Source organism: Melanerpes formicivorus, unplaced genomic scaffold (assembly GCF_026170545.1).
Source record: "Melanerpes formicivorus ecotype bairdi unplaced genomic scaffold, bMelFor1.0.p_v2 SCAF_8, whole genome shotgun sequence".
NCBI classification, from domain to species: domain Eukaryota; kingdom Metazoa; phylum Chordata; class Aves; order Piciformes; family Picidae; genus Melanerpes; species Melanerpes formicivorus.
Window position 1 is genome coordinate 15,393,199 of NW_027142360.1, and position 22,083 is coordinate 15,415,281.

At 43.9% G+C, this 22,083-nt stretch overlaps 1 protein-coding gene across 1 annotated transcript in view; it reads right to left on the reverse strand.

Moving 5' to 3' along the window:
- Positions 1 to 15,851, reverse strand: part of PAH (phenylalanine hydroxylase) — a 38,048-nt gene extending 22,197 nt beyond the window's left edge. The window contains exons 1-2 of the mRNA XM_068141747.1: positions 15,722 to 15,851; positions 10,653 to 10,858 (exon numbers count right to left, since the gene is read on the reverse strand). Of these exons, the coding sequence (XP_067997848.1) occupies positions 10,653 to 10,858; positions 15,722 to 15,763 (248 nt within the window). The 5' untranslated portion in view covers positions 15,764 to 15,851. The remainder of the gene's footprint in view (positions 1 to 10,652; positions 10,859 to 15,721) is intronic.
- Positions 15,852 to 22,083: the final 6,232 nt, after the last annotated feature.

The following is a 22,083-nucleotide window of genomic DNA, read 5'->3' on the forward strand; positions in this document are numbered from 1 at the left end:
CACCAGGCAACTGCTCCAGAGTGTGATAATGCTCACAGCAAAGAAGTTTTTCCTTTAGAAAGGAAATTCAATTTTATCTCACTAAATATCTTCACTGACCAGCAGCAGTTCTGCCTAGGTCTGCAGAAAGAGATCACTGGCATCTGCAGGCTTGTTGACTACAGCTGGTTGGTACCTGACCTCAGACATGCCACCATGTCAATGTGTAAAGCAGCAAGTAACTAAAAATCATGTTTTTTCCAGTCACTTAAACATAAGTCCAGGAAAATCTATTTCAGTTTAATTGAACTCAAATGTTTTCCTGAGCATTGTAATTTGAGTATAAAACAGTGCTTGATGCTAACTTTGCCACCTGACCTTGTTAGGTTCATGCTTGAGCTACAAGTGCAAGCATGCTGAAGCCAGGTCTGACCTTCTGTCCTTTTGGAGGAATAAGCAAATCCCTTGAGGAAATTTAGGCCTAAAGATCAACCACGGGAGAGTCAGAGGATCTGGCACACAAGTGTTCAGCAGCCCTGGAGCAGCTTTTGTTTTGCTTCTTTCAGGCTTAAGAAGATGCCACACTACGTGGGGTAAAGTGATGGCCCCACCAGTGTTAGTGTCAAACCCCCTGCTGCAGTGGGGTCAGGATTTCATCCATGAAAGAACACTGCAAGGATCTACTTGTAACCTGCAGGGAAGAAAGAAGGAAGATTTTTCCCCATACCTCCCTCTAGTATGAGCTTCTCAAGCCCTTTAAGGCTTTCTTTGCTCCCCTCAGTGCTTGCACAACACAGGGCGGCATCTGGCTATCAGCAGCAAAGTCCTCATTCACTCCACCACAAAAGGCAGTTTATTACTTGGTAGGAAACAGCATGCATGTCATCCCTCTGTTTCCTGAGTGTCACACACTACAGATGAACTTAAATTGTTTGGCTAGATACCAATACAATAAGTTGAAAAGGTCAAAAGCGCATTTGCCAACTGCTACTTTTGAGAGATGCTGTCCTCACAGGGCCATCTGTGGGAGAGAATAGGCAACACTGTCCTGGGCCTTGAAGACTATTTGTTTTAGGCCTCCAAAGCCCCTTTTCACAAACAGACCACACATTGTAACCCCCACTTGGTGAAGTGCTGGGAGGTGGGGCAGCTTGGTGCTTAAAGTTAGATGACTTGGGGCTGGAAAGCAGAGACCAGGCACGGGGCTGCAGGACCCTTTGCCATGACTGTGCCATGGAAAGCAATGCAGCAACGTGGGGCTAGCACCCTGATCCAGGGGCTGTTTGGCTGCTCTGCATAGCCAAAGATGGAGAGTGGGTGTAAAGCCTCCTGCTGTCAAAGGCTGGGCTCAGGCACACTGAGGTGCTGCTTCACTTTAACCTACACTAATGTGCCAGGATATCATGTTCTGTCTCTGTATAGATTCATGAGGGAACAGAGGCTTTCTACATCTTGCAAAGACCGTGATAACATGGACTCTGTCTGGCTGTTATCTTGCTTCATTCCTTCACCCACAAGTGTTCATCCCTGCCTCAGCATCCCACTCCTGGAGACAGAAGAGATCATACAGGTACCTCAGCTATATCCTTTTTTTAATTTGGCCAGGTGACTTTTCTATTTCACCAGCTCTCCAACCTGGTTCAGCAAGCAGCTGCACAAACAGTGGTCCCCACAAAAGGGAATGATGCAAGGTTTGGGAAAGAGGAAACAAGCTGCAGCACGGGCAGAAGGTATGTTTAAGGCAGCAGGCACATCAGTGCCTCCAAAAGTATCATCACAACCTAATAGAGTAGGAAAACAGAAAAGAAGACAGGGAGGAAGGAGCTCAGGGAGAGAGCAACCTCCTTTCTTACACCTGAGGTAAGCAGAACAGCTTCCAGCAGAGTGAGAAACTGGTTTGCTGTTTATCTGGGGGATGCCTACAGCCCAGACATGTGCAGAGTCAGCCCATTATTTCTTTGTGCTGAAGCTTCAGGACCTCAGAGCAGAGAAGGTGAAGGGAGAACTCTTGTGACTATTTCCAAAGAATCCAGCAGTGTATGTCCAACTGGCACTTCTGGAGAAACATGCTGTCAGAGCTGTGCCTTGCTACTAAGCCCCTGATTTCAAAATATTTACAGTGGCTCTGATGTTAGAGTGGCTTTACAAATCTGGATTTAATTCTAGTCCAACTACTCCATCTAGTGTTTAATCTTCATAGTTTCATACAGTTCAAAACTTCTGAGGTTGGCAAATGTGGCAATTGCATCAGGTGTTTCTCACAGTAGTTGACATTTTATTTAAAGCTTCAACTTCTGGAGACAAATGGTTGCCTGAGAAAGGTGGATAGGGACATTTTGTGATTAGTTGTTTATTTTAAGCATTTTTCAGTGCCTCTGTCTTAGAGCTTGAAATGTTGACAATGTATGCCCTCAAAAGACAGGTAATAGAAGTTCAGCATTGATTTTATGGACTTCATGATTTCTGAGTTACTTTTCATTGATGGAACCTATCTTCTAACCTAACTACTTTTGAAAGATCTGGGGTTATCATGTTTGAGGCTGGATTCACATCTAACTATTAACTTTGGTCTCTTCTGCCTTTCCTCTTTTAGAGCTGACAGGAATCACATGGCTGGACGCTAGCTGTATCTTTGCTGATTTCACTCCATCATTCACTGAAGCTGCAAAGAACTTGCAGCAGGTTGGTGCTTCCCTAGTTCCCCTCAGGTTTATGACCAGCACACATCCTATCATACAACCATGTAGTGCTGAAGTGCTTCTGTGCTGGTAGAGAGGGGGTAGCTGTTCAGCTTGTATTCATTTAAAATCACTGCACTAGGCCATTTCTAATATAGATTTTAGCAAGTATTCATAATTTTGCCTTGAGGGATGAGGGTACAATTAAGTGTAACACCTAATGAAGATCACAAGGATATAGTATTACCAGATCCCTTGAGGTTAGAAGAAGTCAGTCAAAACTTCTGGGTTTTTTTTTTTTCTTAAAACTTCTTTTCCTGGGAGTGAAAGATCTCAGCTCTCATTATTTCAATATTCAAGCTAACTCTGTAACTCCTCATTAGAGAAATATATCTCAAGACATTCTCAGAGCTCAAAAATCAAGTTAGGACTAAGTCTTTATTGTGTAAGTCATGACTTTTGAATGACAGGGGTTAGCAATAGAGGCAGCAATTTACAACAGAGGCAATGGTGGACACAGGAGGAGATTGCCCATATTTCTCCCTGCTTTAGCCTACAGAGCTGAATCTTAGCTTTGTCTCCCTCTCAGAGGCCATGAAGCAGCTCCAGCCCCTGTAGAAATAGGCTACTGCAGTTAGGCTTGCAACTGCCTACATGGCAACTGCCCCACGCTGGGGGTTAAACCAGCCTGGCATTACATTGTCAGTCTTGCAGAAGTCACTGCCAAGGTCGCATCCTGAGAGATTAATGGCATGATCACTGGAAAAGAAAAGTTGTGTTTTCATGGCTACATGTGGAAGTTTTCAGTAAGGATGGATACTTTGGAAATGTTACGGACTACTGCTTCCCATGGCATTCATATGTCTTTCCGTTTACATGTTACTGTATATGGCTGCTAAAACTAAGTACAGCTGTGAAATCCATCTGCACCTTGTGTTCATGACACTTGTCATTAATTAAGTTTGGCTTCATCAGGAGACCAGACATTGCTAAAAGATGAAGAGCCATTGGCAGCACTACATTGCTGCAGATCAACATTCTGTGGAAACTTAAAGTAAATCTCCCAAACCAAGGACTTACTTAAACTTTCCTGATACCAAAAACAAACAAACAAACAAACAAAAATTAATTCTTTTAACCTTTGTGACAGGCTAGCTCAGGGCTCTGAAGGAAGATACTTTCAGAAGTACAAGTAGAAACTCAGTGCCTGATTTTCACAGGAGATCAGGGAAGTTAAGAATTTAAGAGTAATGCTTTCAGACATGATTTCCCAAAGTGAAAGTAAAGGCAGACATCTGGCTCAACTTCACTGTTCAGGGGCCTGCTTCTCAGAAGACTATTTACTAGAGTCTTCTTCATGTGACAAGCTCACAGAGGCAAAGGAACCCAGAGCTGGCCCATGCCAACAAACAGTTCCAATGGGCAGCCAGCCCCTGGTGTTCACCACTTCAGCTCCAAGTCTAAAGTTTGATATGAGGCATCCAGCACAATCTAGCCACAAAACACATGAGTGAGGACAAACCAAAAAGCATATGTGGCACTACACAAGCACCTAGCAAGACAACATTCCTCTCTTCAAACTCATGTTGATTTACTTGCACTAAAATGATTACAGCTGTATATGTGCACACTATGATAAAAACCCAAGTCTCTTGGTAGAGGCATGTCTGGCGAGCTCTCCTATCACTGTGGACACCTCCAACACACCCCCTGACCAAAGTGACTGCTCACCTTTCGTGATTTGGAAAGAATTCAAAACACTGCAGAGCCAAAGAGATAACAGCCACCCTGGACTTTCTGTTGAGTAACGTAAACTCGGAAGCATAAAAAGAATACAGTCATCTTTCCTGGCTCTGAGAGCACAGGGTCTCATTTTGGGTAGCCTGTTACTCTCATCCAGTCCTCCTACAGAGCAGTAATTTATACTGGGAGCAGGAGTACTACTTGGTGCAAATCAGTGGGGCTGCTTTTGAGCTAGAGCCTTACCCACTGTGAGTAAGACCGGTGATGGCTGGTCCTTGTACTGAAGTCCTACTTTGTGTTTGGGAAGGTCATATCTTTGAAGATGCACGTACATCAATGCATGCAGTATGGGTAACAAACAAGAGGAACTGGAAGTCTTGGTTCACCAGGAAAACTATGATGTAGTTGCCATTACAGATATATGGTGGGACAATTCGCACAATTGGTTACGAGCTCTTTAGGCAAGACAGGCGAGGGAGAAGAGGAGGGGTGGCCCTGTATATTAGGGAATCTCTTGATGCCACAGACCTTGAGGTAGAGGATGAAAGGATTGAGTGCCTGTGGGTTAAAATCAGAGGGAGAGTTAACAAAACTGACATCCTGGTTGGAGTCTGTTCTAGACCACCCAACCAGGGTGAAGAGGTTGATGAACTATTCCATAAGCAACTGGAGGCTGTCTCAAGATCTCCAGACCTTGTCCTTGTGGGTGACTTTAACCTGTCAGACCTCTGCTGGGTACTTAACTCAGCAGAGAGGAGGCAGTCCAGAAGGTTCTTAGAGTGTATGGGGGACAGCTTCTTGATGCAGATGTTAGGTGAGCCTACCAGGGGTCAGGCCCTGCCTGACCTGCTGTTCTCAAATAGAGAAGGGCTGATGGGAGATGTGATGGTAGAAGGCTGTCTAGGGTGCAGCGACCATGAGATAGTGGAGTTTCTCAATATGCAGGGAAATAAGGAGGAAGCAATAACAGAACCCTTACTTTGGACTTCCGGAGGGCTGACTTCAGCTTATTTAAGCAACTAATTTGGAAAGTACCCTGGGTAGCAGCCCTTAAGAACAAAGGGGTCCAGGATGGTTGAACCTATTTCAAACAGGAGCTCTTGAAGGCACAGGAACAGGCTATGCCCTTGTGCCAAAAGATGAGCTGGCAGGGAAGAGCAAGCAGCTCTTGAAGGAATTAAGGGGGAAAAAGAGGGTGTATCACCTTTGGAAAGAGGAGGAGGCAACTTGTGATACATTTAAGGACGTTGTTAGATCATGTAGGAGAAAAATCAGAGAGGCAAAAGCCCAGTTAGAACTTAAACTGGCCACTCCTGTGAAAGACAATAAAAATCATTTTTATAAATATATTAGTGTTAAAAAGAGGAGCAAGAAAAACCTCCATTCTGTATTCGACTTGGAGGGGAATATTGTAACTAAAGATGAGGGAAAAGCTGAGGTACTAAATACCTTCTTTGCCTCCATTTTCAACAGTAAGGCAGAAGGACTTCAGGATAACTGGCCTCCTGAACTGCTGGATGGGGTCAGGGAGCAGTATTGTTCCCCTAAAATCCATGAGGAAGTAGTTAGGGACTTGCTGAGCCACTTGGATATTCACAAGCCCATGGGACCAGATGGGATCCATCCTAGGGTACTGAGAGAGCTGGCAGATGAGCTGGCCAAGTGGCTCTCCATCATTTACCACCAGTCCTGGCTCACTGGAGAGGTCCCAGATGACTGGAAGCTGGCCAATGTGATGCCCATCCACAAGAAGGACTGGATGGAGGAACTTGAAAACTACAGGCCTCTCAGCCTGACCTCAGTGCCAGGAAAGATTATGGAGCAGATCATCTTGGGGGCAATCACTGCACACCTGAAGGATGGCCAAGCATGGATTTAGGAAGGGCAGGTCCTGCCTCACCAACCTGATCGCCTTCTATGATCAGGTGACCCACCTAGTGGATGTGGGGCAGGCTGTGGATTTAGTCTAGCTGGACTTCAGCAAGGCCTTTGACACCATCCCCCACAGCAAACTGCTGGCCAAGCTGTCAGCCTGTGGCTTGGACAGCAGCACTCTGCACTGGGTTAGGAACTGGCTGGAGGGCCGAGCCCAGAGAGTGGTGGTGAATGGTGCCACATCCAGCTGGCAGCCAGGCACTAGTGGTGTCCCCCAGGGATCAGTGCTGGGCCCCATCCTGTTCAATATCTTTATTGATGATCTAGATGAGGGGATTGAGTCCATCATCAATAAATTTGCAGATGACAGCAAGCTGGGTGCAGGTGTTGATCTGTTAGAGGATAGGAGAGCTCTGCAGAGGGACCTTGACAGGCTGGACAGGTGGGCAGAGTCCAACACAATGAGTGGACACAACCCAATTTTTGCTAGATAATACAGCTGATATGTCTTCTACTACTTCTAAATCAATCAGGAAAAGAACTTTGAAGGATATTAATGTATTCAAAAGTCATGTGGAAAATTTTCATTTAAAACTGAGCACAATCTTTTTACATATAAAAATGATTAGTTCTGATGGGTTTAAATGATGAATTTAATTTTGGAAATGCCAGTCTTTGAGGGAAAACAATTTCTATTTTTATTTCTGAATGGACTTTGTGTTATTTTTAAGAGCTATCTCATTTTCAATGGGCTTTTATCACTACAGAGAAAAATGAACATTCCCATCAAGTGTAACACATGAGTTAACTCAAATTGTTCTGCTTTGCTTCACCAGTTTTTATAAGAAACTTAGAAGAATCTGCCCTTTTCTAACCTGGACTTATACTCCTTACCCTCTTGATATGACCAATAAATAAAAAAAAAGAGACATAATCCAACCAGGATTAGTCCATCTTCCTGATTTTAAGCATGATATTTTACTTATATGGAAAAGACCTTTGAGGTCACTGAATCCAACCTATCAAACTACCATCTTCTGTGATAGCATGAACCAGATAAACAGCCTATGGCTGCTCCAAGCAATGCCCTAGTGTAGAGCAGGTCCTATGAAAATGAAGCTGGTGTAAAGACCACTGGCAGGTTTGTGTGGTCCCTACAGCCACTCTCCAACCTGCAATAAGGACAGAGATGTTGTTCAAGCAGAACTGATAAGAAAGCTGTATGCACGCTAGGGCAGATACAGATTATGAACAAGTAAGATTTTCAAGTGCAAAATAATTTGGTTTAATAAGCAGAAAGTGATTTTTTACCACATCACAATATACACACAAAGCAGATAGTGTGGAAGAACAGTGGGTTCACTTTTAACAATCTGCTTATTGCTGGGCATTGCTGAGTTGCTATTACATTACAGCATGTCATCTCAGTATAAATCTGACTCTGCAAACACTGCCTTTCCGCAGGGAAGGTGGAGAAGGCACTGTACTCGGTGAACCAGCACTCCTGAACCTCCTGTTATATAGGGCCAGGCTGGAGGACAGTGCAGTTCCCTCCAGGCTTTGCTCCCCAGAGAGATCAAGCTTATGGTAGGGGCTAATGCCTAGCCCAGTTTCACCACAGCAGCAGGAGCACTGACAGAATGCAAACCTGTGAGTGAGGAGACCCTACATCCCAGGCAAGGACACAGAACAGCCTTCCCAGAGCAACAGAATTTTTTTTCCCCAGCTCTTAAATAAAGGAGAAGATGAACCTCCCCAGATTCACACAGACACCTGTTACACAGAAAGGCAGCTTGGCTGCTGCTGGCACTGCAAGATTTCTCCTCTCTTTAGGTATCCCTTCAAGCCCTTGTGTCTGAGACTATATTTTGCTTCCCTGCTGTTTTCTCTGTTTTGAGAGAGGGTTTATTTTTAAGACTTTCATATTTACAGCTCACCCTCATCCTCCCCTCTTCATGTCACAGAGTAGTTTTATAGTTTGGCTAGAGAAAAGGCATAATCTTCAAAGCCAGTGCTGGAGGCAGTGTCCCTTAATCCCAAGCACAAACTGGGAGGAGGAGAGGGTTGGGCTGTGCAAGCACATTCCCACACATGAGTGCCCAGAGAGATCCCAGCAGCCAGGGCAGCCAGCAGCCTCTGACCCAGCAGCAAGGGTCAGAGGTGCTCCAAACAGGCCACACATGACCATCAATGCCAGTGGCTGTGCAAAGTCTGGCCCTCCATGAGAGTCAGTGGCTGCAGTGCCACAACTCTGGGAAACAGTCTATCATGTTTTGCCACTTTTGTATTTTCCTTTTTCCTACTTCATGTGGCTGTGTGAAGCAACAGCTGGAGCAGCCATCCCCTTGTGCTGCTCCTCTGAGAGAAGCCCACTGTGTTTCCCCAGGCCAGCACCAAGTCTGCAAAAGAAACCCTGAGGACAAGGTCTCCCCACCCAGATGAGCCCACCCACAGAGTGTCTAAACTATAGCTAACTTGCATCTCACAGATAATTTTATTTCTATTAATCAGGGAAGAGGTACAAAAAGGAAAAATCCTCTTAAGGTCTTCCTTCTTGTCCCCACCCCTCACTTGTGTATCACCAGCCTCCCTGTCTCTGCTGCAGTTGTCAATGAGCTCAGTCTGTGTCTCTGAGGCACCATGGTTATGGTCCAGGTGGAAAAACGTTGAGAGTATCTTATCTATGCATGTGCCTGAGTCACACACTGCTGTCATTACAAGGGCAAGGTCCTTTGCACCGAGTTAGAGCAGCTCAAGGGCTGTGCTGGTTTGCACACCCCAGCACTCATGAATTTACTAATGACATCCCTGAGGAGCTGAATCTATGGGTCAGGCTTGTACCACTAAATCCCTTTCTTCAAGCGACCCATCTGTTTCCCTACTACATTGCCAACAGCGTGCAAAACTGATACAGGAGCAGCTACATCTCTTGTCAAACCTTTGTGCTGGGGGATGCTGCAAGTTTGCACTGAAAGAATTGGCTTTGTTACAATGGGAAGGCACCCAGCCACCACCAGCTTTAGCTGAGATCTGAATCCTCTCAAGGTCACTGGGGGAAACCACAATTCAGATAGTTGAGCTTAGGTACCTGTTTTGTGGCAAGAAGAGTCACATCCAAGAAGTGCCTACTTCTCTCTTCCCTGTACTAGCTCCACTGCAGATCTTCCTTTAGAGCTGGCAGTAATTTGGTTAGTAGATAGAAATGCGTGTAACTAGAGAGTATTAACAGCCTTCTTAATTCACTTACAGATATGCACAGCACCAAGCTTTCTGCAGGCCTGTATTACAGTGGTCAGTTCACAGGTTTAGACTAGCTCTGCTGTCACCAGTAGGAATTTCCCTTCATCTTAATCAATCAAACATGTCCTATAATTCATCACTATTTTTCATTTGTATTCATACCACACAAACTTTCCATTTTGTAGCCAATTCACTCTACAGATGGCAAGTATGCAGGCCACAGTTTTTACAATGTTCTAGAGAAAGCTGCTTCCAGAAACAACTAATGATGTTTGGGGGGGAGGGGGAGGTATGGAAAGTTAAAAAACAAGGCACAAAACCAACACTGTATTTGCTTGAAAGCACAGAGTACACAGCTGCATGTGTTGCAACATAACCATCCTAAATTGCAAAGATTTTGTGCTTTTCAAACAGCATCCATGACATCTGGGAAATATTTCTGTAAGAATAAATAGGCACATAATGTCCTGAAAGGTAAACAGCTCCTTGTTTCCCCCAAAGCTTTCGAAGTTGCAGAGCCTCTTTGGTGTAAACATAGTGCAGTCCTTTTGATGCTGTTTTGTCAGTACCCTCTGCTCACCATGGAGAAGCACCACTGGTGGGAGATGGTTGGCCTATCTATATCAGCTTTAATGAGGTGGACAAGGGCTAGGAGGGTGGGGGCTGCCTCCAGTAGAAATACTTCATGTAACATGTGCACCATGAATCCTATGGCTCACATGCAGATTAAATTTGCTTTGATATAGATAGATATAGATATAGATATAGATATAGATATAGATACAGATATAGATATAGATATAGATATAGATATAGATATAGATATAGATATAGATATAGATATAGATATAGATGATATAGATATAGATATAGATATGTATAGATATAGATAGGCATAGATACACACATACGCTTACTCAGATGTAAGTCTCAAGTTATGGCCCTTTCCACTTCTACCTCTCACTCAAGCAGTGGAATATTTCCTTCTTAAATGGAGAAAATACAATAGAGGTTTCAATTTAAAAGCTTGAAATCAAATTTTAAAAGACTACTTCTGCTCCAAGATTTTAGGTTATCTTAGCCCCAGAAAAGACACGCATGCAGCTTTCCACCATTATGGTAATCAAATGTAGTCACAAGCATGACTGCAAATGCCCCGAGTAGCTGTTGCTGTAGTGTAAAAGCATAAAGAAAAAGCATAAAGAGTGGTCAGGTCTCCTGAAGGGACTCTTTACCTCAAATGTGCGCAGCACTTTAGCCAAGGCTCCGACTTCTTCTTTCAGAGAAAAAATCAGAGAAATCACACCATTTTTATTTGGGGATTCTTCGATGTACCTAGATTCCTGAAAGAAAATAAAACAAAATAAACAAGTTTATATTCCCTTTAGGGGTCAATTTTGCTTTCTTCTATTTCCTTTCACACACCATTAGCAATGTAAAGGGGGTCTGAAGTTGCTCTAAGTAAGAATCAAGGCAACTGTTGCTGCTAGAAGTCAGGCAGCTCTGGGACTTCACTGATTTATCATGTTAAAGGCACAAATCCCTTCTCTCACACTAGGGCCCAAGTGGGAGCAAGGTAGTAAAAAAAGACATGAAAATAGACGATAGCTCTTCCTTGCTTCATGTCTCAAGTGTGTCAAGCTCAGGGATGGCCACAAGCACTAGTGAACTCTGATTTCAGCATCAGTGCTGAGACCCTTCCTCAGACTTTCTTTTCATAACACTCTGGATTAATCACAGCAATGTAGATGAGCTCTCTGCAAGATACAGATATGCAGGCCATGATCTATCTTTCCCATCAGTTTTGTTTGTAGCTTCCAGGTAGCCCCATGAGAAGTGGTATTCACGAGAGAGATATGGAAGGTGGTTTAAAAACAAAATAACAAGGGGAAAAAAGAAGGGGGGTGTGAGGTGGGGTGGGGGTGGGGGTGGGGGAGTGTAATGTTGGAGCAAATGTTCAGATCTTCCCAGTGAGTAAAGACTTAGCTAGTACAAGAAGTGTTTTCATTTATATGTTCCCTTTCTTATACTGATTTTCTGCTCTGCAAATTCCAAAGTACAATTTCCAGTATTTCCAAGCAAGGAAAATGTTTCTTTTAATTGTTTTCATAGTTGTTCTTACCAGAATATCTTAGCATGTCTAAGTGCATGTGTTTCCTTTCACAAAACTCCTAAGTATGGGAGAACTATTTCACCACTTCAGAAACAGGAAACTGAGTCCTGAAGTGTGGTCAGATTTTCAAAATTATTTGGGTACCTGACATGGCAAGTAAGTGAATGTTGAGACTTCCAGAATCACTTCATTTTCTGATGTCAGAGTAAATTTGATGTACAATCTTCACAAGCCTTTGGAAGTCACATTAACACCTTATTTACTGGGAGTTTTTAAACACCTTGGGCAAATTACACCTGGTTGGTATTTCAAAGATCACACCAGACATCTGCATCACAGATGGGTACTCATGCAGCAAATCCTAAGCTAAAACTTTACTCAGGGTATCCACTCAATTTTTATTTATGAAGATCTGTATTTTCACTTAGAAGTCTGTCCTCATTGTATCTATTGCTTAATTTAACATATAAATCAGGGTATGAAGAGTCTTGGGTCTCAAACATTGTCCTTAGAAACAACAGTCTTTGTAGCAGACCAATCATATCCAGCTGCCCTGAAGCTGTATAGTTCTTTGTGGGACTACATTTTCTGAGACAAGATTCTAAGGAACTGCCTTCTTTTGTAAATTAAATAATTGCTGATTCTTCAGACTGTCTCTGAAACTGCTGCTAATCTGACTGGCAACAGTTATTCCTATCTGGCTTTATTTCCAAAAATTGTTCCAAAATATTGCAAAAATTACCCAAATACTTTTCACCTTTATGGAGAACCTCTAGTGGAAGTACTCTGCCTCTAGTGTTGTAGAAATGCTGGGTTTGTGCACTAGAGGAAAGACTTTCACCTCTTCAATTGACACTTCCTGTAGCATCTCTGTATCTCCTGGTTCCTCACACAGTCAGGAAGGTGACCCAGCTCTTACAAGTGGAGAGCAAGAGCAAAAACAGTCAGGAGTGATGTGGCAGATGGCTAATGAAACCCATTTACATCTCAAGCAACCACAAGGTAAAATGGTGACAGAAGTCTGTCAAAATGCAACCCAAACTTTGGTGGTTCGGAAATTTTATGGCAATATAACCAAAACTGCCATCTGAAATATTGTCCATGCACTGCTTTGCCTTTCTATTTGCCTTTCACCACAGAAAAAACATGTTTAGAACAGACCTGTGCTGGACCAGTATCTGCCCAAAGGACTAACAATTTGCTTTTTGTGGTTTGCATTGGAACTGTTTCAAAAGCCATGCAGTTACATATTTAATATACTCTTGCCAAGTCATGCCATGAGGACCAACTTATATGGCAGGTTGACTCTGCAGGAGATATGATGCAAGGTTCAAATTCTGCAGGGTAAATCTCTTTCTACCATAATATTACCCAAAATTTACAGATTCACAGATTGCATCAGGTTGGAAGGTATTGACATCAAGGATTGCACTGACCTAGGTGCAAGACCTTGCACTTTGCCTTATTGACTCTCATGGGATTCTCCTCAGCCCACTGCTGCCGCCTGTCCAGGTCCATCTGGATGGCACCCTGTCCTTCAGACTTATCAACCTCACCACTCAGTGGTTAATGTCTTAAAAACCTTCTTTCCAGCCCAGGTAGAATTTTATTGGTCACTAGACTTGTGTTAAAATGAGCCACTTTCAATCTGTCCCTAATCATTTTCCTACCCTTGTTTTATGTTGGTGCTTAAAAGCAAGGTGCACTGCAGTAGGGAGTAGGGACTTGTCCTGCAAACAGAGCGATAGTTGCTTAGCTTCTTGCACATCTGCATACACAGATGCTAGTTCATGCCTGACTCTCTCTGTGGTGATAATAGCCTTCATTGCAAGGGAAGAGTAAAATGATTGCTTTTCTGGTACTGAGTTGTTATCAATATATATGGAGGCAATGCACACCAACACACCCTGGGGACAATATGCATCAACACACACAGAGGCACTCAGATTTATTGCTGAGATTTGTGCAGTAGTTATGCATAGTTTTAACTGGTGATCGCAGTTTATCCATTCTGAATTCTAATTCTTTTTCTGTTTCTTTGCTTTTCAACATACAGAGAAGAATTGCAGCTTTAAGGTAGTGCTATCGTTATGTAACTACAGAAATAATGAATAACAGTTGAACAAATTGTTTCATTGTCTTTGAAATATTGCATTATGACATGTATGTGTCATTTATAAATGTAGTGAGGAATAAATTAAGTTCTATTTTTCTTTTTCTTTTTCTTTTTCTTTTTTTTCTCCAGGAAGTAAAGAATCAGTTGAAGAATATGAACATTCATTTTTGGACCTAGTACAATCTCAAAGACAGGTGATGTGTAGATGTAAGGATGGGTTTACCTGAGAGCAGTACAAACCTACTTTCGTAGTTAACCACTTCACACGTGGACTGATACTGCCTTTCTGGCACACATGGCAGTATTGGAAGTCAATAACATAGATGTGTGTGGCAGTTTAGGCTAACTGCCTCCTGCTGCTGCCACACAAGATGCACCTCCGGTGTCATGAGTGTCCAGCCCAGTGGGCAGACATGGGAAATAGTGTATTGCATACCCATAATGTCCTGCTCCCTATAAATTTATTGGCAAAGTCTCTCACTTGCTCGCTCTTCTCTCCCTACTCCCATGAGAGATGCTTCCCTATCTGGTAATGATGGGGGAGTATTTCAAGGCCTCTTAGGTCTGGCTAGCCCTAATGCCAGGAGGAGAAAAGGAGCTGGCCAGCCTGAGACTAGCCTAGCAGTGAAGGGCTGGGGGAAAGAAAGAGCCCTGGGGGGGTTGGGTATACCCTCAGGTAGGGAGAAAGGGAAATGCTGGGAGGCTTCTGGGTACACTGTAAGGGACTCTGTATGCTTTGGGTTTGTCACTATGCTTGTAGCTTCTGTAAAATACTTTCCTGCTTTTCCATTTAAATTTTCCATCACTTCTGCAATCCATTTGTTGAGTCTCATTTTTCTGCCCCAGTGGGAGGCAAGAGAGGATCTGCCTGGCCTCAAACTGGAACAACGTGTCAGCCTTTGAGTCAATTTCTAATCTAGTTAGACAAATTCAGGGTGAATTCCAGCACTGTTAAAGGCAGAGAAAGTTTTGTTTGCAGTTTCTGTGCGAGAAAACTTTCACCTCTTTGTTGTAAATTCCAGAGTTAACAAACATACCTAGTAGGGAAAACAACAACCACAAAAAGAGAGAAAAATATTTCAAAGGAAATAAGATTCCTAAGTTACTTACGAAAATGCAACTAGTTTCCAAGTAAAATTTATTAAGGTATTTAGGTGCTCAGCTCCCCTAGATGTCATTGAGACCAAGTAATTACACAACTTTGAAAATCATCATGGTGAGACCCTAGAAAATGATTGTGGGAGTTCAGCCTCAGTACACATGGCAGTAGGAAAACAGGGTTCCTTGGCTTCTTTGCTCCTAAAAAGACTTGTAGAAACTGAAGCCATTTTTTTTGCACACCTTCATCAGCTTGTCTCTGGCTTCAGCAGCATTCCATTGGACACATACATGCAGAAGTTGCTCCTAATAATTAACCATGCTAGCCTTATATTGTCACTTTATCCTGCAGCAACTGTAGTACCTCAAAGGGCACCATCAAAGGGCATGGGCTTCAGGACTTTCCTGTATTTCCCAAAACAAACAGTTCAAAGTAAATCAGTAAACATTAAAGAACGGGACATCAGAGTCCCAAAATTGAACAAGTAGCTCCGCTGCAAAAGCATATAACTTTAGCTGCTCTCCTGTAAAGAAGAGGACAGTTTTCTTTCATCACATAGGTCTAAGACCTCTAATTACCTGCTGGTCTTATCTGCTTCTTCTCTTTCCCATAAATCCAAGTATACTGTTGCAATGTTAATTTTCATCCTCACTGCACTTTTGTGAGTATAATTAACAACAGACAAGTATGCCAGCTGCCAAAGGGGGAATGGTGGCAACTAGGCACTTGCAAGGCTTCAAGACCAGCACACTGTCTTCTCCCATCTTGGGTCACATTACTGCTCAGAGAGGAGGCAATACTTGCAGACATAGGGGAGCACCAGGGAGACAGTCACAGCCCATCTTGCAAAAAGCACACACACAGACCTCATCACTTACCTGCAAAGTGTCACCATTCATTTTGCTGTGCTCTGTGGCCATGTTGTAGAGGCAGCAATGCCCACACAGTAAGGTCCCTTTGCCACTGTGAGTGAAGCCTTCTGACCTTACTACAGTAACCAGAGCTCTGTGTAAAGGTATTTAAAGTGGAGCAAGCAAGGCAAAGCCATCCCCTTTCTCCACCCCCCTTCCCTAGCTCCCTTCCCTGGATATTGTGCCAAAGGGGCGTTCTCCTTACACACCCCCACCCACCCCTGGCACATGGACAAGCCACTCCATGCAGGCTGGCCCCTGTGAGTCCCAACCCAGTGCATAGCAGCTCTCCAGCATATTGTTTCTATTGGTGCCCAACATGGACAAGCAGTATGCTTTGAATTAACAGCCTTGTCCCTCCTGAGCAACATCAGATGCTGTTTTCATTTTTGCATGTCAGCATGTCTTCTTCAGTTCAGCCTCCCCCAGACTCTGTGTATTCACATCACTGTGTGCCATGTTCAGCCTCAGGTGGGTTTCCCATCAGGGTTCATCCTATGTGACCAGAGATCAGACGTACTCCAGGATCTGCTCTTTGGGTGCCAGACATGGGGCCAGTGAGGACTGTAGAACAGCACAGCAGCTGGGGGATTTGTCCTTTAGTAGGGCCTTTTGGGCTTCATCCATGAGGTCAGAGAGTAGGAGAGACCACTGCACACACCAGACATTGGAGAGAGACATCTGATATAAAGAAAGCATAAGACAGGACTTAGCTGCATGAACCTCACTGAGATGGGAGCTTGGACATAGAAAAAGGGAAGAATATAAAAGAAGAAAAAGGATCAGGGAAGAGTAGACCGTACATAGAGGGCAGGAGAATGAAGAAGAGCTGCAGAAGCTGTATATATACTAGTGTAAGCCACAGAGTCCTGCATGGGAGTATAAATTATTTCAGCAAAGGTTGGTAAGGGATTGGTATAAAAGAGCCCAGATATAGTTTAGATAGAGTCACCAAAGGAGTTGAGGGAATAACAGGAAGCTGCAGCCCAATACCAGAGGGAAGGTGAAAAACAAAAGCCAAACAACTGGTCAAGTACCTATCTTGGTCTTTGGAAAGATAAGTCTGTATTGAGATGAACTACATCAAGTCAGACAATCTTGCTGTATTTTTCTGATGAAGGTAAATTCTGTGGAACAGAGAAACCATATATTTACAGTTATTTTAGCCTTGAGGGCAGCTCTACTGCATGCACCAGTGCAAATTCAGAATGGAAAACACCAACAAAAACTTAATGTGAATTAGTGGTGCTTACAATATCCAATAGCTGCTAAATCAAATCTGCCTTGTAACAGGAGAACTGAGCAGAGCCCCTTTCAGAGATCTCAGTCTGCGTCTATGTTGAATCACAAAAGTTACTTTCTGAAATGAAAAACAAACCTGTGACATGGCCTAGCAGGTCAAAGTAGACAGCCAGATGCAATGCACTTATTACATACCAGGCCCTGCTGACACCATGGCAGCAGGTTGGGACGCAGAGAGATATTGAAGTAGGAGAAAAGGAAGTTAATCTTGCTAATAGCCAGCAGTATAAAAACTACTAATTTTACTAATTTTTAACTGCTCAGCCAGTACCTTCACTATGGGAGACAATATTTTATGTTCTGTGTTTGTGCAGCAACTGAGACAGTCCTATCCATGCTAAGGACATAGAAGGTCACTTCTCAAAAAAAAAAACAAAAGAAGACAGTGATAGCACTGGTTGTAGAAGCTGCTGTGCAGGGCAGGACAGTCTCCAGCAACTTGTCTGTTTTACTTCCCCCTGCATACCATGCCTCACTACTTTGTAGATTTTTCTGCTAGATACACATTGATGTCCCACATCACCTCCACTTGAAAAAACCTATTTGCCTTCAGAAACACACATTTTCATGAGGCACACACACACATACGCACCACATGCATCCATCCCTGGCTGTGCTGCTTAGCCACAACTAAGAGGGCTATTTGCACTGAAAGTTGGCAGGTTCCCCTGGCCAGCACAATGCAAGTTCAAAGGGCCACGGACTTTGGCTGCTCTTCAGACTGCTCTTTCCTGGCTCTGCTTTTAGCCAGTGTTTGCAGAACAGCAGCTTCCCTGGAGCTGTGTGTTTTCTGTTTTGGACAGAAATGTCTCTTCCTATGCATGGGACTATCATTGGCCTGCAAGGATATCCCTGCCCACCCTGCTTCTTCAAGACGTCCAAGTCAATACGAGGGAGCAGTGATAAATGGGGGGAAAGGGATTTTCTAGGAAACCCAGAAGCTCCCTAGAAATTCCCAAAGGAGAATTCAGTGAGTGTCTCAGGAAGGGTGTATGGCAATAAAACATGTAAAACATGTAGGCATGACACTTCAGGACATGCTTCAATGGTGTTAGATTGATGATTGGACTCAATCTTAGAGATTATTTTGAGCTGAAACAATTCTGTGATTCTATGATACTGTGTATGCATTTACCAGAGGTGCCTGATGCTGCAGCTCTCCACTGAGTGCCAGCCAAGCTGTTCTTCCTCACACTCTGGTCTACATAGGATCATAGAATCATTTAGGTTGGAAAAGACCTTCAAGTTCATAAAATTCAACTATTAAACCTACTCTACCAAGTCCACCACTAAGCCATATCCCTAGGCACTGCATCTACATGGCTTTTAAACACATCCAGGGATGGTGACTCAACCACCTTCCTGAGCAGACTGTTCCAATGCCTGACAACTCTTTCAGTGAAAAAAAAATAATTTCCTGATGTCCAACCTAAACCTCCCCTGGTGCAGCCTGAGGCTATTGCCTCTTGTTCTATCACTAGTTACTTGGGAGATGAGACCAATACCCACCTCACAACAACCTCCATGTAGGGAGTTGTAAAGAGAGATAAGGTCTCCCCTCAGCCTCATTTTCATCAGACTAAACATCCCCAGTTCCCTCAGCCACTCCTTTTAAGACCTGTTCTCCAGACCCTTCACCAGCTTCAACGCTCTTCGCGATTGCGAAACCGCCCAGCCACATCCGCTCGCCTTGCATAGCCGTGGTCGCTAAACCCAGGGGCATCCCTCTGCTAAATTGAGGTTTGTCTGCACCCCATTCCCTCCCCAGAGGATTTCCGGCCTCCTTCCCCCCTCAGCGCGGTGTGGCCGGGAGGTGGCACTGTGTCCTCACGGCAGCGCCCTCTGAGGCCGGCAGCGGCTGGGGGACACCCATCTGTCCCCGCCGCCTACCCCCAAAGAGGATCAGCCTCCCAGGTTGAGGCAGGCATCACCCAAACTCCCCCTCCCACTCCCTTTGCTGTCCCGGGGGCTCCGGGAAAAACACCTCTCAGCCTCCCAACTGCAGGTCTCGAAAAAGTGACAGGGGAAGGGGGGCAGCCCGGTGTCGTGTCATTGATCCCCCGGGGCTGTGATGGACGCGGGACGCGTGGCCGCACAATGGGGCCACCCGGAGGGGCCTGGAGGCAGAGGGCTGCGCTCCGCGGGCGCGGAAAGCTGAGGGCTCCGCGCACCCCGGCGCTGGCGGGCGGCAGCGCCCGGCGGGAGCGACGGAGGGGAGAATGAGTAAATGCCGGGGCCGGGGGAGCGACTGTCCCGGTTGATGATGTTTTTTCTTGCTTTTTTCTCTCTCCCTCTATTTTTTTTTTTTTTTACCCTTGCAGCCCTATATGCAAACTGTCACTTTAGGTTAGCACAAGACCTGATGTAGCTCATTAGCATGAGCTGTATCTAATATGCTTAAAACCTCTAATTATTTATTGTGCCCTAATTGGCAGCCCAAGAAATGTCTGCAAAGTGATGAGCGTTCAGCCCAAAACGCCTTTCGAGACGAATTCAGCAGTGTCCCTGGTCAAACGTAATTTTTAATTCTTCACTGGGGCAAGGGCTTTATTCCTCTTGCAGATGACACAATGCTAAGAAAAGTTGTACAACTAGCTATTCCAAGAATTAGCCTCCCTCCATTCTGGGCAGGGTGGGCAACAATTACTCATGAACACGATTTAATGTTCAAAGTCCTTCCTCCTGTACAGGGATGCTTAGAAAGAGATGTTAAAAGTTTATCAAGTGTACAAAGTGTAGGCAGATGCTCCCTGTAAATTACTTGCCAGAAGGAGCTAGTCATCGAGGGGGGGGGGGAGAAATCACTTTCTTGCCTTCTTAAAGTAGTAAAGTTCGAAAAATTATATTCACATAGAAACTGTTTCAAAATTACTTTACCTCTCTGGGGTCACCCCCCATCCCCCCCCAATTGTTGAAGGGTTTTTTTTGTTGGTTTTCTTTCTTTCTTTTTTTTTATTTTTTCTTCTTTCCAAGCCTGTATTATGTTTCTTTGGGCTGTGCCAACTATTTATTTATCTTTACTCTTTTTCTCTTTCTTTTCATTCATTATTCTCTCTCTCTCTCTCTCTCTTTTTTTTTTCCCCTTTCCTTGTGTGTGTGGCTTCTCGGTCTGATCTGTAGCTTGTTACCACCCACTGCACGCTCTCTCCTGCAACCGAGGTGTTTCTATACAAACTTCAGCGTCCAGTTGTCATATTAATTATTACACTGAGTAATGACTGAAATAGTCAAAATAAGAGGAGACTCAAGAGAGCTTTTTCTTGCTGCTCAAAGATTCAGCAAAGAAGCCTTGCAACAAAGCACTAATTGGTCCCCAGAAATACTCTGACAAGGCATGGAAGATAGGTTTCATAAAGCCCAGCAATTGTGAAGGGGGAAAAGATCCTTGAATAGACCCCACGCTTCTTTTCTAAACTCTCTTGCTGAGCAAAAAATGGACTGCTTCTTGAATACTGGACTGATCTTGAATGCTATACCCAGCAGAGAAAAAAATGCACCATTTATTGTAAGTTTTTTTTCCAGCTATTCATGTGTTCTATGTGGAGAATAAGCTGGTTTTGTTTACCATGAAAGACCTTTTACTTTATTTTCACTCTTGGGGGGGAAGCTGGAAAAGGGGAGGGGGAGGGCGAGGGGAGAGGAGGGAAAGAAACACATGTGCCCAAATCCAGACGAGCTGCCTACTGTAAGAAAATGGAGTGTAACAAATCCTACAGAAGTCCCAAATGTATCGATTCTTTGAAGATCTATATAGATTAACGACTTTCGTTCTGCTTTTCCAAGACAGCATTTAATCATAACGTAAATGGTCCTTAAAAAAGAAAAGGGGTGGAATAAAAAAAAACAAAAACAAAAAACAAAAACCCAACAAAAAATAAAATTAAAAAAGGCATGGAAGTTGTGGGGTGGGGTTTTTTTTAACCAAAAAAAAAAAGGGGGGGGGGGGGGCAGAAAAAAAAAATAGGCAAGGACTTCAAAAGACCTCATGAGTGTGGCTACAATTTAGGCACACAACAAAGCCACTATAAAATAATGACAGTTCAAGATTTAAAAAAAAAAAAAAAAAGAAGAAAGAAAGAAAGAAAGGGGAGGGAGAGGGAGGGGGGAAAAAAAAGCCCAATGAAAAGGGCAATGGCTATTTATCATTATGTTAGAACTAAGAATTTCAAAGTGCAGGTGCAGGACTGTGCATACGAGGAGTGGGTGGAAGTGGGGGACCTTGAAACAATATTTATTATCTATAAATCTGACAACCCCAGACCCTTTCCTCTACAAAGTGAGAAGAAAGGGGAACTGGTAAACCTGGCATTACCTTGGACAAGGCATGGGGTGACTGTGTGCTGGTGGCGGTGGATGGTGAGGGACATGCTGGGTGAAGGGAGAAAAAGGCTGCACCCTATCCCACTCACTGACACTCTCTTCCAGGCCCCGCAGCCAGGGGAACCGAGCAGGGAAAGAGCTACAGCAGCAAAATTACATGCAAGTTACACTCAGTGACCTCTTGGGACTCATGTCTTTTGCCTTTTTAAGAGCCCTCTGAGACTCGAGAATGAGGGAGCCAAAAATTCCTGCCTCATTCAGCCATTTCAGGGAAAAAGGGCGGGAATTTCCCTACACAGTGTTTCCATGACAGTTCTGGTAGCAGGCTGCTCCAAGGGAATTATTCTGTTAAAATACATATATAGTTTGCAGGGCTGCAATTGTTTTGATGTTTCTGTTGCCACTTCCCAAAGCACTGGGATGTAAATCACAGGGCTGGTTCATTACTATTCTCTCACTCAAGTGATGTCACAATGTGGAGCTGACAATGTGGCTGTTTCCAGTCTGAAGTATTCTGATGTCAGAGAAGGAATATTGAACAAACCATCCAGAAGACAGAAAGTAAGAGGGAGAGTTGCCTATACAAGTTAACAAACAAACAACCAACCCACGTTTTCTCCTGTTTAAGACTGACTGTCCTGCCCAGGAGATAATAAAATCATTTAATATGATTCACATGCAGTGAGACAGTAATCCAAAAGTGAAAA